A 15,352-nucleotide genomic window follows, 5' to 3' on the forward strand; every position below is an offset into this window, starting at 1 on the left:
CGACAGAATGATGCCGCCGGGGATAAAAAAGGAGTTCGAGTTGTCTGATATAGACGAGGAAGGCGGCCGCAAGCGAATCAAGCTTTTCGCATCAGCTGACGAGGTAGAAGACGAAGGGCACCAGCGTCAACAAGGCATTGAGGGGTTGCACCAACTCAGGGACTCCGAGCTTCTCAATTATCGTCGTGGAATGCTCAACTGCACTTGGCGGTAGCTCACATCCAGACCAGGAAGTTGTCGATCACATTCTCGCAACAATCTTCGATGAGAGATGGACATCTTGGAAACTAGTTGGGGAACCGCTGAACAGGGAAATTGATGAGACGTTGCTGTGTGACATGATCGAATCCGATCCTGAACGCGCATCCGAACACAAATACCTCTTAGAAGTTGGCGAAACAATATGTAAGTCACAGCCAATTCACTCCGCAATGGAACACAACTAATACATCGCGAAAAGCTTCGAAAACCGCATGCGCGTATGCACTGTACGTGTCAACTCACAACTGCTTCGCTGAAGAAAGAATCCCACATTTCCAAGTCGGAACTATGGTCGATGGACGTTGGGTGAAACGCTCCTTAGCCATATTCAAGGGGCGAGGCTACCATGTCCCGACCAGTTCCCTGCGTCGCGCCCGCGAGCGCTTCTTGCTAGACCGAGCACTTTATCTTAATATTTAGCAAGTCAAATACGAAGGCCGCGAGTACGTTCGAAAGCTCGCAGCTCGGGAATCGACACTACACAAATGGATTCCACGATTTGGCCGTTTCAGGGACTCGGCATTTATCAAAAGACATTTCATCCCCGATGGGACTCCCAATATGGTTGGCGAGGCGGGTAGCGTGTGTTCTGTGTACACGGTCCTTGACGTGGGACTAAATGTCCTGAAATCTCGCAGAGGGTTCTTCGAAGCTTTTCCCATGCGGAATACTTGACAATATTCATCGTATTCTACAGTCATGGCCATTCCTTATACTAGCAAATGATTTTTTCCCACTGACAATACTGAAGTTGTGGAAGCCGACCAAGAGCCTAACGGCACGGTCGTGATGGAGCGAGCGGCCTGAGATAGTTGCGCCTCTAGGGAAATTTCAGTGATTGCTTGTGCGAAAAGCACTTGCGACGGTCATCCAGCATATCATCTCAATATGAGGCTATATTGAGCGCGGCTTTAGGCTGAATATCCTCAGAAGGGTAGCTTTACGCATGAGACTTCTTGGTATCATGTGTCTTCTTCGTGGATCCTAAATTCAGTTAATAAATAATGCTACTGAAGCCAGTTCACCTAGCCTCTCTTCCAACTTGTAGTTATTGGAGCAGTCATGCTCGATAGTCATCAGCTGGAATAAGGCAGTTACACTTCCTTCCTTCCTTCATTAGTTACTCAGATGCCAAGTAACCGCCAAAGCGGCAGGTCCGATATTCACCTGATGCAACCTAGGTACCTTCATTAACTCTCATTTCACCACCATCTCGCGGCTACTCAAGCCGGCCTCCTCTGAACCTTCATTTCCGACAGCCCAACGCATGCACAGTCTATCAAGTCGGTAAGACACACCAACGCACTTCTTTTGCCACAATGTCAGCTCCCATATCCAGACACGTCTCTGGCATAGAGCAAGAACTGCTACACCGAAGCAAGCGAATCAAGCTTTTCCTGTCAGCCAATCAGGAACAAGAGGCATTACTTGCCAACCCGCGGCACATTGAGCACCTGAATCAGCTCACAAACTCCGAGCTCCTGACTTTACGAGGAATCGTGGTACAGTGCACAGGGCTGCTTGGCATGACTGGAATGCCTGCCCCTACCGTGGTAGACTTTCTGCTCGGGCTGACCTTTGACAACGGCTGGACCTCTGACAAACCTGTTGAAGAACGGCCCCTGTTCTTAGAGATCCGAGACATCACAACAATCGGCACTTTGACCAAAGAGACATTCGCGTATGTCCTTCAGCAAGGATACTTCCTTCCAATAGGCAAGACACACGGTGAGTCATGAATGACTTAGGGGTAGAAATTTTATGGTTGCGCAAAAGCCTAACGGCGAAAAGATGGGCGTGATGTGTACGGACACGCGTCCTTGGCGGGCGGTGACGCTCCAAACGGCACCCACGTGCAATTCAACTACGCGACCGTTGTAAATGGCAGCTACGTCAAGATTGCATTGAGTGATCTCGCGGCCCCTCGAGATGGAAGCGTGGCCATCAACGACTTGATCCGGTGCCACGACCAGTTCGTCATGGACCAGGTGCTATATTACAACATACAAGCCGCCAAATTTATAGCGCAGCACCTCATCAAACAGTTTGCGTCTGGAAAAATGTTAGGTCTCGAAATGACTGGACGGATCGCTCAGTTCGAGAGAGTGGAGTTCCCCAGGATCAAGAAACACCTCCTCGCCAACTTGTTTCCTCCAGCGATCGCCCGGGAACTTGGTAAACTGAAGAGTCGCCTTGACTACGACATTTGCGGCTCCAGTGGCCTCAAAGGATTCAAAACCAACTTTTTCTTGATAGCAAGGGGGTGGGAGAAGCTGTGAAACGAAATGCATCGACAGATGGATGATGCCTAGTGCGGAATCAGGCACAAACTAAGCGCGTCACCAAAGAACTCGCGGATCATGACGAGAAAGGTTATCTACATCGGCGATAGCCCTGGACGAGGTTTCCTGGCGCTTTTATCGGCGAGGGACTCCATGGATCTCAGGTAGCGCATTGCATTTCTGGCTTACTGAGCACGATTGTGAGCTGAGTGGGCGGCATCACGGTTGTCTTGAGTTGGGCTGGGTTGAACGGGGCACAGAGCAAGATGCATCAACGCAATCTAATTGCAATAGCTTTAGCCTACTGAATGAAGTCGGCTTACACTCGTAATAGTTTACAACACCGTCTTTCACGTTCGTCGTTGCTTTTCGTGAGTTGATATCCCCATTGGCCCCGCGGTGGTGCTGAGACAGAGGTAAGCCTACCATCAACAGCTGCGCCCCCATTCGGAGGATTTTGACGCTGCACAATAATGACTGCGCATGACTTCCTACAGGTTGAATTGAGATTGATACTGTCAAGCAATTCAAGACATCAAGTCTCATAATATCCCCACTAAACGACATTCAAGGGTTGGTGTCTTGGTGTGATACAGGGGGACTCAGCTCCTACAAGCCAAAATCGCGCCTCGTGCAGTCCGGCCCTCCCAGAAACACTGTCTCCCGTCATGACAGCTGATATTTGAAATTCTCACATCGCGCAAGACGTTTGGACCTTCACTTGGTCAACTACTTTTGGATCTCAAGACGAACCTGTCATGAGAATTACTCGATGTACCCCTGACATATGGCCTCTTATCAGAGCCCCCACGTTACTCGGCACGCGAACCGATTGAGTAATTGCTCCCCAACCTTGTGCCCATATCGGCCATCCACCAGTCCATCAGCACAACCTTGCCCGCGTTGCTTTCTTCTGCCTGCAGGGGTATTCCCCGACGCCATAACGGCCCGTTAGATGACATGCCCCCAGCGGCGAAGCCCCTGATTGTGCTAGTAGGTGATGCCGTTTATCTAGACTACGTCCTCTTTCGCGGTCCTCCGATCTGACAGATCGTATTCTCTCCTTCAGCCTCTTCTTCGTCTTCTTCTTCTTTCTCTCTTCAATTGCAGCCCGTCGCATCTCCTGTAGCCTGTCGTCGATCCGTCTCGTAGCCATCCCCCCCTCCACCCCGGCTCGTCGTTGAAAGAGCGCCCGCAGCCGAAACAAGCAGTCCACCCACACACCCGAAGGGCCGCCCCGAACGCCCGCACGATGCGCTCGCAACCGTACACGCCCCCACCGCCCCTCCCATCCGTCCTCGACGAGCTCGCCGCGCTCGCGCCGCTGCCGAACCAACGTCCTCGCCGCGCCTCCTTCGACGACGCCGCCTCCGCCACCGCCGCCGCCCCCGCAGACATCCCCCTCGAGGCCCTCGACCCCGAAACGAGCCAGTTGCTGCCGACGAGAAAACGAAGGCACAGGGTGCGCATACAGGGCAAGCTGGCGCTCGTCAAGAGCATATCTACGGCGAACCTATCGGGCAAGGCTGCGGCGCAGGCGTCTGGCAGGACGGGCGGGAGTCTCGAGGGGAAGCGCAGCGGGGAGGACGAGGAGCTGTCACAGACGAGTGACACGGAGGAGGAGGCTCGGGAGTTTGCCGTGCGGGATCAGCAGCTACGGGGATACGGCATTGGCGGGGCGGGCAATATCCGTGAGTATTACGTTCGGGGGCCGCCGCCGTGTCACGTTGTACTAATTGGGGATGTAGGGCGGCCGACGGAGGTGTATGGACTGTCGAGGCCATCAGAAGGGTCTTCAACGAGTGGTGCGGACCGGGGGCTGAGGAATCTGCGGCATCTGATCGGGCGCATGGGGGACCTTAAAAATAGGGGATCATCTTGAACGTGTTATGAATGGAGCGTGCTGAGAGGTCCAACTTGATGCGTGTTCTGCCACTTGTGCCTCGTCTCACGTCGTGCAAAATCATCTGAGCAGCCGGCTTTGCCCACAGCGAGAGCTCTATTGGGTGCTGGTCGCCAAGAGCGGGCAGCCTGCAGTGAGCCTCTTTATCGAGCGTTCCATGCTCGTCGAGCCAATTTCAACACACAACAACAGGCTTTACTCGCCCTCAACCAAGGACACAGTCAATTATGGTCATCACGACTGACAGTTTCGTACGATTGTCTTCGTATTAGAACACCTTGGTAATATTCTTCAATGACGGACGAGTCGTATGTGCTACGAAAATCAACCCAGCACAAACTCGATCTCGTCCCTATTCTGATATACCGGAGACTGATGCAAACAGTCAATGCTCCCCTAGCCATGTAGTCAAACTTGCTAGCATTTACAGAGCCCGAGTGTTGTTTCCAGGCGTCTCAGCTTGGTCAACCTGAGCAACAGTAGGCGTCTCACTGATCTCCTTCCGGTCGCTCCGTGATCCGTTGTCAACCGAAGCCGTCTCGTTGTCCTTGGCCCTGAGAGGCTCGGTCATGCCGAACAACTCGTTCATTGACTCAAGGCTGAGACCCTTGGTCTCGGGGATGAAGAACCAGCAGAAGACAACCATGACCACACACCAGCCGGCGAAGAAGATGTAGGTGCCGAAGCCGCCGACTCCCAGGTTGACGAGCATGGGCGGCACGGCCCTCGAGACCACAAAGTTGAACAGCCACTGCGTGGCGGCGGCGTAGGAGACGTTGGTGGCACGGAGACGGGTGGTCGCAATCTCAGAAACGTAGATCCAGCAAACGGGGCCCCATCCGAACTGGAAGAGAGAGGCAAACAGGAAAATGCAGACGAGGGCAACGTAGCCGGCGGCAGACACGTCCTCTTCAGAATTGGGGTCAGGCTGTGTGACGCGGATGAAGATGGCGATGTAAAGCATCATTCCAGACATGGCGATACCGGTCCAGATGAGAGAGCGGCGGCGGCCAAGAGAGTCGGCGACGAAGATGAGGAAGACAATGACGGCAATGAGCTTCACGAGACCGTAGATACCTGTATTGCAGTTGATTAGCAAGAAGAAAAAGGCGTAAAACTGCTGAGCTCAACACATACCTGTGGCAAAGAGCTCGTTCGACTCGCCCCTGACACCGAGACTGTTGAAGATCATGGGCGCGTAGTAGTTGATGGCGTTCGTGCCTGATAGGTCTCAGTCAGCCTGAACACTAGAAAAGGTTGTACTCGAACATACCGGTCATTTGCTGGAAGAACATGAGAAGGATACTGATGATGGCGCGGCGTCTGTTGGCGGGAATCGTCCACATCTCGCGCTGCAGAGACCACCAGGTTGTGCCGTCAAGAAGAAGGTTCTCTTCCTCGATCGAAGCCTTGATGGCGGCGAACTCATTGGCGACGTAGGGGTGAGTGGGGGGTAGGGCGCGGATCGTGGACAGAACCGACATGGCCTCTTCCCAACGATCCTGTTTGGCGAGATGGCGAGGGCTTTCGTTGCAAAGCCACATGCTGATCATCAAAAGCAGAGGAGGGATCGCTTGGAAGACCAGTGGGATGAGGAAACGAGCCTGACCAGAAATGTGCTGGATGCAGCCATAGTTGATCCAGTAAGCCAAAAAGATACCGAAAACGATGAAGAGCTGGTAGATGCCGGTAAGACCACCACGAATCGCACGAGGAGCGTTCTCGGCAACGTAGAGAGGGTTGACCATGGACGCAAAGCCAGTGCCGAAGCCAGAAACGAACCTGCAATTGTTAGTATAGTTACTCGCCTAGGACCGCCACCACAATATAGAGTCCTGTCTTCTTACCTGCCAATGTACATGGGTGCGAGATGACCGGAAGCCGCAGCCTGCAGAATCACACCAATGAGAGAGATACCACCGGCACCCCAGATGAGGACGGGTCGGCGGCCGAAGCGGTCAGCAGCGTGAGCCGCGAGAAGGGCGCCAAGGAAACATCCGGCCTGGAGCGTGCTGACAATGTTGGCACTCAAGTTGGCGCGCTGGTTATCAGTGGCGTACTCGGGGCTCAGTCGGTACAGGCTGCAGGGTGCATGTGTAAGCTTGTGGCCATTGACTCAACAGCTCGGGAGTCAACCTACTCCTGGAACTCGGGCATTCTCAAAACACCACCAATGGCACCGGTGTCGACTCCAAAAATCAAGCCGCCGAAACAAGCCTGCAGTGGGGTCAGTCTAGAGAGCGAGGATACGTCTGTAGCTAGCCGGTGTTCAGACAAAGCACACCCGGCGGCAGCACACAACCGACAGCTCTGTGTCATCTGCGCTCCCGCTCCGTCTGCTCGTCTACCACACCGCAGCAGGGAATGATTTCCGAACACATACCGAGCAAGCAAGAGCAAAAGCCCTCCATCCGTAAATCTCGGGGGGGTCCTCTTTCATGGCGTCATTCCTGACGATCTTCTGCATGAGACCCATGATGGCGGCTCGAGGTGTTCGTGCAACCGCGATGAAAGTCGACCAGGTGTTTCAAAGCTCAGATAATGTAGCGTAATGAGTTGGTCAGGCTATTCGGATACTGCGGGTACAGGATCTGACGAGGCATGGTATCGAAAACATGACACACAATTCGGTCGGCAGCCGCCCTTTATACCCGCCGATAATGCTACGTCGTCTGACAGTATGTGGACGACAGTTGGGGATAAAAGCAATGCCGATCCCACCACTTGAGCCAGCAAATGGGTTGTCCACGCGAAATTCAGTCCATGGGTAATGCGGCGCAAGCGTGAGAAATGGAGTCGTTGGGTGCATGGTCAAGCATTGGCATGCATTGGCAAACGAGCTTGGCTGTTGAGCACCACGGTGCTAGGTGGGCTCCAGGCATTTTTAGGTCGCGAGCCAAGATCAAACAAGAACTATCAATGGTGGAGAGCCCCCATGGGGTACTCACGCCCAGCATTACTGTTTCTCCAGCCAAGAGCCCAAGATGGTTGAATTATCCTCCACTAATCAGACCACGCCGTCGTCGTCGTCGGTCTTGGGATATTCGCACCTCCGCGATTGAGCCGCTCGGGCCCGCGCCCCGGGGGGTTTGCCCATAATCTTTTCCCCCGCCAACTAGCGTCGGGTCTCCGCCTCCGGGCATGAGCAGAACCGCCCGAGGTACAGAGGTAGGTACACCGCATTTCCGAGGAACTCGGTGTTCAATCTCGCTTTTCCGGCACGCTCTCGATGTATCTTGTCACAGAGTCGTACGCTTGACAGTAGCAAAACCCTCAAAGCTCCAGCCAAGATTGGCAGATCTGAGGTCACATCGAAGGCATTCATTGAGGCGAAAAGTCTACAACTGCCCCCCCTGTGGGACCTGGAATGGCTGAATGATGAGACAAAAGCCGTGATTGGAGGACCGATGTCTCCAGGTTGTCGTAAGCCTTGCCTTGTCCCGTGAAGCATGCACGTATCAACACCATTCCAAGCCTCTCAGATGCCCTTGTCAACAGAGGGGTTAGTACTATTGCTGCTATGTTACGGATTCTGCCATTGCTTTCTTTCACGAGAGCACGTCGACAGGACTTAGGGTCGGGGACAATGAGGTGGCGTCGGCGTTAGAAGCCAGCGCGGCGGCACAAGCATGGAGATGGCGAAATTCATCTCCGCCTGCGGCCAAGAAGATGGTCCCAGAAAACATGTCGGATAATAGGTGCTCACGTGGCACCGCCGGCGTGGACACCGCCAAGCTTCGCCTGCTTGATTGTCTCGCTGCGTGCTTTCAACTACATCCCACTGAGTCTTTGCATGTTGATATGTGATAGGCTTCCAGTGATGAGCTCCGATTGGAATCGATCAATCCTTCAGAAGAAATACGTCGCAAAGGCATTTTCGGTGTAATTGTCATTTGTAGGAAATGAATAGGCTCACAGTTGTTGCTTCATTGGAATAAAACGGTAGTTGGGTAGACAAGTCCATCATCACAGGAAAACCCTGGATTTCCCATACTGAAATCCAAACCCTCCTTTCTAATCGACGTGAAAGGATGCCCGCAAGAGATAATACCAGGAGGAATAGATTGCAAGCTACGAGGGCACCTTGATCACTTGATCGCGAGCCTGAAACCGATATTGCTGTAGGGCCCCTCCATGTTTGTCCATCCCTGGAAAAGTGTGAAAAAAATTTGAGGTCGGGACCATATACTGTGTGTTTGGTGAAAGTGGTGTGTTCTTAGTAAAGTTCAAAATGCAGCAACGAAACGCAAGGAAGGGTCTGGGACATGGAATCGTTTCCCTTGTCAAGTATGTGTTCATCACGACACGGCCAGGAACCGACTTGGGCGACATCGCGCAAACCTCCCTTTGTCCGATCTACCGCGAGTGTATCGGTCTCGGCAGATATTCCAACTTGGGAGCCGTGGATCTACATTTCCGTACCTAACACCAATTTCATGAGTGATACTAAACAAATCTCGTCTCGCGCGGGTTTCCACGCCGGCCTCCGAGATCGTGACCAATGTCAGCCTCATCTCGGTTTGCCCTACTATGCGTGGATTGCTTAGGTAGACGGACGCAGGCCAGGACCAGTCGGCAGATAGCAGACCTCAACTGAAGATAGTAGACCAAACAATGATTCAGAAACCAAAGACGACTGCGATCCTTTGGATTTGGCGGTTTCAAAGCGCCACAGGTGGAGGGAGGTCGTGGTGAAGCAGCAAAAAGTCCCTTCCTCCACCAGCATTACCCTCATCGTTCGGATGAAATAGACAACATTCTCTATGTGTCAAGCCGTATTAAATCAACCATGCGATATTGTTCAAATCGGCGTTCTGACGCACCTGCAGCCTGGAAGCCTAGTAGGCAAAACGACAAACGACAAAAAGAAGATGCTTGCGAGATGCGTCAGGAATTGAGCCCAACGGGGGGCTCGAACCCCCAACCTTGAGATTAAGAGTCTCACGCTCTACCGATTGAGCTAGCCGGGCAGGCAGGTTGCTTGTTGACGAAATTGGAGATTGAGAGCGTAATTATGTAGCATGGACCAAGGGCCCTGAAAGAGTTTTTTGGTCAGTCGGGTGGGCCTCCGCCTGCGGTCTTTTCATGCGCCCGCGAGTCGCGCCATCGCCGGATGGACTCGAGCCACTGTGCTATCTAGCGGCGGCGTTTGGCTGATGACTCTAATGGCAATGTCCGATGCGACCCACGGTCAAGCTGCCTTCTGAAAGCCTCAGCGCGGTTGAAACACCTCGCAGCGACTGTTGGAAAGATGCAACGGGACCAGCTGAACAAGGAAGGGCTCATTTGCATCCAGCCCTTCACGCTCGTGAAGCCCATCACGTGATAGCTGATTTCAAAGCTGTTGCACTCTAGCAGCGCTCCAGGCGTCGCCATCAATGCGTCCGCGGGAATTTGGTCGCTGGTCATCGCAGCAGCAGCCCTGGTGAATTGAACTGCCAAATCTGGAGTGTAGCGTACTCACAGCGTTTCCCAGTATCATAGCCTGGATCAAGTGCTCGCATCGCATCTCATGAAAGGCTACCTCAAACGGGCCTGGTAGGTTTTGATCAGGGTTGTGGACAGACAGCCTACTCCTGAAAACCTACATCAATCCAGCCTCTTCCCAAGTCGTCGCAGAGGGCTAGGGAAATCTGCCGACAACCTGAGGTTCCTCAGTTGTCGCGGTACTTGATGATTCGCATCTGCTGCGCATCTTGACTCTCAGTCGGGACCACCAGCCCCAAACGGTATCCAGGCTGCCAGGATAGATGCACCACTGCCAAGTGCCGCCACCAGCTTTTGACACGAGACCAAGGCAGCTTCTGGTGCGTTCATCATTCGCAAATGCCATTTCGTGTTCAATCACCTCAGCAATTATCTTCAGTCGATTCAGGGTACCTCCTTAACCCACCTTTCCTTGCTTTCCAGCGCCTCGTGCTCATAGCCCAGAATCGGCTCGTTGTTGAGCGGGCGCCATTGAGAATCGGTCGCGTTCACGAAAGGTCAGACTGGTCAGGATACAGTATCAAGAATCAACGCCGACGACAGCGCTTGAGCGGTCCACCACCACGTTTCACAAGCCTATTGTGCGTCATGGTTGAGCCTCACTGAGCCTCAATTGATCCTTCTGTCGGTACCATCCGTTATCGCGAAATTGACACGCAGGCGATGCGGTCCTCCATGGCTGTTCAGTTTGATTGGCAGCGGCCTGGAACGTGCTCGCGGCCGCCCTAGACGAGAATCACACCACGCTCGCAGACGCCCGGGAAAAGCGTGATCTGGCGTATTGCCTACGGTCCTCGCCGTAAAACAGCCCTAAAAAAAGATGCTGAGCGAGCCTAAGAAGCGGGAGGGAGACCCGGAGTCTCCAGAACCGGGCCCCCCTAGCACGGCCTAATCAACATTAGCCAGCCCGGAAACGGGGGCCGTCACGCCCACTGGTTAGGCCGCTCCAGGCTTCTGGGCGCTGCTTTTGGGCTAATGACCCCCTGAAAGTGCCGTGACTTTTTCGTCCTCGGACGTGCTTCGAAGCCTCTGCATCTAACAGAGAGGCATGGGCATAGCCCCTAGAAGGCGCCAGCAACACGGGCTGGGCCGACGATTCATTAGCCTGAAGCATCTCTGTGCTGACACAGGGTGGTATGATTCTACGGACGACGATGAACGGGTTCAGTCTGGAAATCCCCGCAGACGAACAGAATAAAAGCATGAAGGTGCAGGGTAATATGGGCCCTCTATGTGTACGGTCTCTTCAACATTCAACCACTTCAGTACATTTGTACACTAATCGAACGACACAGCGTCAATCAAATCCCTACAATCACTTCCACAATCAATTGACCTGAGACACTATCATGGCGAGCATAACATCGCCACCAACCCCACCACTACCAGCGCACCATCACTTTGCGCCAGACATGGATGATTCCATGGAACACCTTCCTCTCAATGCGACGGCGTCTTGGAAATTCCCCAGGACCGACAGTGCCCACACCCTGATACCTCTTTCGACGATCCCCACAGCGGTCGATCACAATGGCCATGGCCATGACCACGATCACGATCACGATGCCACAGAGACCGACTTGACCAACGCTGCGGCTCGATGGCTGAAGCGCTCGGAACCCACCTATAGACCCATCTCGGAGCGACGTCTCAGGTTCGAGAGTCGACGTCCGACATGGCTTCGGGAATGCATCGCTGAAGCGATTGGTGTCTTCATCTTTGTTCTCTGCGGCATCTCCTCTATCACCAGCTTCACCCTCCACCAATCCGACGACCTCGGCGTCACTGCCTTCGGATCCATCTTCCAGATCGGATGGGCGTTTGCTGTCGGTGTCGCCATTGCCGTCATCACCTGCGGTCCCACCTCGGGCGGCCACTTTAACCCGGCCATCACCCTCGCCATGGCTTTTTGGCAGGATTTCCCCTGGCGCAAGGTTCCCTACTACATCTTCTCGCAGATCCTCGGTGGCTTTACCGCCGCCCTCCTTGTCGTCTGCATGTATTACACCAAATTTCAGCACATCACCGACGAACTGATAGCCGCCGGCAAGCCCCTCGTCGGCGGTGGTTCGCCAGCATCTTGTCTCGCGCCCATGCCCCACGATGATCAGACCCTTGGCTATGTCTTTGCCGCAGAGTTCTTCTCGGACGCCTTCATTGGCCTTGCCATCTGGGCCGCCCTCGACCCCGCAAACCCCTTCATCCAGCCGGCCGGCCTGCCCTTCGTCATCGGAATTGCCTACGCCAGCATGATCTGGGGCTTCGGCAGCCTGACCCTCAGCACGAACCTCGCGAGGGATCTCGGTCCACGCATGGTCGCAGCCATCTTCTGGGGACGCGAGGCCTTCACAGACCACGCGTACGCACCCATTGGCATGCTCGTCAATGTGCCCGCCACGCTGCTTGCCACAGCCGTGTACGAGCTATGCATGCGCGACAGCTTTGCCATTATTGCGAAGGGACATGCACGCCACCGTGACGGTGACGAGGGGCTGTATCGCCATATGAGTCGGTGCGGCATGTTAGATGAGGAGAGGGGGTATTTGCAGCACGTCACTACCCATAGGGATTAAAAATGATCAGAAGAAGTGTAGAGTCTAGATACGATGAGACGGAGCAATGATTTATAATGAACCAAAAGGTTGGATTTGGAGTAAATTTAATACTTAATCCCTTTACATTACAATTATATTGCCGTGACGTGATCTCAGTCTCGAAAAGGTTGAGCCAAGCTGAGGTGAGGCACTCAAGGTTGGCTGTGGGAGGTGAATATAACAGATCGCAAGGTGTTATGCGAAGTAGAGCGAAAGTTTTTTGACTGTTTACTACTTATATTTGCAAATTACGATGGAGGTATCACGCCTCATTGTGTCCCACAGAGGCCCTCGAGTTGTTATCATTGAGACTCCAAGTCGATTTGCGACACTGGCACCCCAGCGCATGGAGTCCCGATAAGCTTTGACTTCAAGCAAGAAGAGAGAAGCCAGCAACTCCTTGCTTTCCGTAGCAAATACGCCATGATGTGCAGCCGACACAAGTGTCACTGAAGAGAACAGCTTTTACACCGTCGACACACCTTGTGCCATGATAAGTGCCTGCAAGGCTGTAAAGAAGCGCATTGCCACCAGCCGATGAGGCAAGCTGCTCGCATAACCTTCTGTCTGTGTGTGATTCGAGCCCGCTACCGGAAATGTAACCATGCGCACAAATCGGATGAAATGTTGTGATTTCCAACCTGGCTTGCCTTACTGAGGCGGCTACGGGCCCTAAAGAAGTCCGACAAATTATTTTACTCTCAGTGTCATCGCTCCGAGCGCTGCTCATCTCATCCGGGGCTTCATCGCTACTCGGCAAGCTTTGATTCCGATTGTTTAGTCTCCGAGGACTTGTCTCTTCTTTCTTCGTCTTCAGCGCTTTCAGCGCTTTCAGCGCTTTCAGCGCTTTCAGCAGGTGGAAACCCGCCACGCGTATAAACGGCACTCGTATAGTAATCCATCACTCGACGAGAGCCGTCATGACCCACTGGTAAGGTGATGTCCCCCTCTTGGCATGGCCAATATTGCTCCATTGGGGAGAATTTGGACTGCGCCCTCTGGAACTCATGCCCCTGAGATCTTCCCCATAAATGTATCATCCGATCACAAAGCGAACCATCCACCAACAATCGCTTTGTGATTTTCACAGGATAAGGATGTTGCTTGCGTTTCCCCGTATGCCAACTTACCACGTGGGAGGCGCCAAGACCCTGTCAGCGGCTGGCCTACCTGTATGTCCTCACCAGTGCTTCATGTTGAGCCTGCACAGCCACCCCCGAGCTACGCTCACAGTGGGTGCCAGAGCCTTGGCGTAGTGCAACTGTCAGTGCTTCCATGCTCATCTCCGGTGATTTTCCAAGAATCAGATGCAATAGGTTTCCGAACCATTCGATCTACCCGCTGTTGTCTGTAGATCGAAACCCAATCAAGCGTGGCCCGCAGCCCCACGAAGATGCTCAGGGATTTACCTCGTGAGGGGCCAAGCCCTCCCCGTTCGTGAGCGGAGCTTCTCTGGGATATCCTCCGTCTCTGATCAGCATTGGGCGCTACAGACTGGGCAAGTCATGGAACTGATCATTGCTTCTGCTTACTCAAATCGAAACTTCATGCGGCGATTATCCACAAATCTCCATCTCGTAGATTGCAGGGCATACAGGGTTTTCTGATTGCGGTGCAGCGTTATACTCGGCCAGCGTCGTTCTGGGGCTCGGTCAACGAGATGTAACAACGCGGCGATAGAGTCCAAAGACAACATAAGAGCAGCTGAGAACCCTCCCAGTAAACGTTTTTTATTTCCTTCGCTCATCATCAGCATCGACCAGGAGTCTTTCACTCAACTTACCCATTTCATTGTGATTTTCTGTCATATTTACCATTCTCCAAACATATTGCCGTCGAGCGGTTTAGAAGACTTTTACCAACTTTTCAAAATCTCGACAAGAATCAACATTCAAGATGTACCCCTCTAAGATTATTTCTCTGCTCGCTGCCGTTCCGGCTACCATGGCCTGCCTTGGCTACGAAGGTGGAATCCCGAAGGCTACCGACACCAAGTCACTTGATGCCCCCCAGTACATCAAGGCCGGTGAGGTCTTCGATGCCGAGTGGGTCCGCTATGACCGTGGTCAGCCCTGCGATGGTCAGAGCGAAGGTGGTGAGTATTCTCGGGCAGCCGAATGGTGGAGGCACTCACTTACAACATAAAGGCGAGAAGGACACGGTCTTCGTCCTTGAGGACGGCGCCACCCTGAAGAACGTCATCATTGGTGCCGACCAGAAGGAAGGTGTCTACTGCAAGGGCTCCTGCAACCTCGAATTTGTCTGGTTCGAGAACGTTTGCGAAGGTTGGTCTCCCACCTGAACTCAGTGCTTCCACGACGTGATGCTGATCAAATTAGACGCTATCTCGATCAAGGGTGATGGTCTAGCTACAATCGTCGGAGGCGGAGCCTACGGAGCTGCTGATAAGATCATCCAGCACAACGGCTGCGGAACAGTGCACGTTACCAACTTCTACGCCGAGGACTATGGCAAAGTGTACCGTTCTTGCGGCAACTGCAAGGGCAACTGTGCCCGCACCGTTCACATGGAGGGTGTCACGGCCGTCAACGGCGGCGAGCTTATGGGCATCAACCCCAACCTCGGCGACAAGGCTACCTACTCGAACAACTGCTTCCCCAAGACCGAGTGCCAGGCCTACGAGGGTTGCGACAAGGCGAACGGCGACTGCGAGCCTAGTAAGGCCGGCAAGTGCTGAACAATTTTGGTCCTTCCTCTCATATCAGAGCTTTGAGCGTCAAGGATGTCTCCAAGTCAGATTCAGTTGTCCATATTTTTGAGCCCTTTTGTACATTTAGATCCCACACATTGTATACAGTGTAACA

At 53.4% G+C, this 15,352-nt stretch overlaps 5 protein-coding genes and 1 non-coding gene across 6 annotated transcripts; 4 read left to right on the forward strand and 2 right to left on the reverse strand.

The window, feature by feature from the left end:
• Nucleotides 1–1,580: 1,580 nt before the first annotated feature.
• D7B24_005312 (uncharacterized protein) lies at nucleotides 1,581–2,540 on the forward strand (the record flags this gene model as incomplete). Its single annotated transcript, XM_028639470.1, has 2 exons — nucleotides 1,581–1,989; nucleotides 2,053–2,540. The coding sequence occupies 2 exons, from the start codon at nucleotides 1,581–1,583 to the stop codon at nucleotides 2,538–2,540; spliced, it is 897 nt and encodes a 298-aa protein (XP_028496154.1).
• A 1,255-nt stretch (nucleotides 2,541–3,795) lies between these two features.
• Nucleotides 3,796–4,406, forward strand: D7B24_005313 (uncharacterized protein; the record flags this gene model as incomplete). The annotated part of the gene is made up of 2 exons (XM_028639471.1): nucleotides 3,796–4,238; nucleotides 4,292–4,406. 2 exons carry the CDS (start codon nucleotides 3,796–3,798, stop codon nucleotides 4,404–4,406), a joined length of 558 nt encoding a protein of 185 aa, XP_028496155.1.
• Nucleotides 4,407–4,870: 464 nt separating this feature from the next.
• On the reverse strand, nucleotides 4,871–6,922 carry D7B24_005314 (uncharacterized protein; the record flags this gene model as incomplete). Its single annotated transcript, XM_028639472.1, has 6 exons — nucleotides 4,871–5,523; nucleotides 5,584–5,667; nucleotides 5,720–6,228; nucleotides 6,294–6,527; nucleotides 6,587–6,663; nucleotides 6,830–6,922. 6 exons carry the CDS (start codon nucleotides 6,920–6,922, stop codon nucleotides 4,871–4,873), a joined length of 1,650 nt encoding a protein of 549 aa, XP_028496156.1.
• Nucleotides 6,923–9,343: 2,421 nt separating this feature from the next.
• Nucleotides 9,344–9,416, reverse strand: D7B24_005315. The gene has a single exon. It is a non-coding gene; the product is annotated as a tRNA-Lys (tRNA).
• A 1,929-nt stretch (nucleotides 9,417–11,345) lies between these two features.
• Nucleotides 11,346–12,506, forward strand: D7B24_005316 (uncharacterized protein; the record flags this gene model as incomplete). The annotated part of the gene is made up of 1 exon (XM_028639473.1): nucleotides 11,346–12,506. The coding sequence occupies one exon, from the start codon at nucleotides 11,346–11,348 to the stop codon at nucleotides 12,504–12,506; it is 1,161 nt and encodes a 386-aa protein (XP_028496157.1).
• Nucleotides 12,507–14,423: 1,917 nt separating this feature from the next.
• D7B24_005317 (uncharacterized protein) lies at nucleotides 14,424–15,225 on the forward strand (the record flags this gene model as incomplete). The annotated part of the gene is made up of 3 exons (XM_028639474.1): nucleotides 14,424–14,622; nucleotides 14,675–14,812; nucleotides 14,867–15,225. 3 exons carry the CDS (start codon nucleotides 14,424–14,426, stop codon nucleotides 15,223–15,225), a joined length of 696 nt encoding a protein of 231 aa, XP_028496158.1.
• Between the last annotated feature and the right edge of the window lie 127 nt (nucleotides 15,226–15,352).

Source organism: Verticillium nonalfalfae, assembly GCF_003724135.2.
Source record: "Verticillium nonalfalfae strain VnAa140/NRRL 66861 chromosome Unknown scaffold_32, whole genome shotgun sequence".
In the NCBI taxonomy this organism is placed as follows: domain Eukaryota; kingdom Fungi; phylum Ascomycota; class Sordariomycetes; order Glomerellales; family Plectosphaerellaceae; genus Verticillium; species Verticillium nonalfalfae.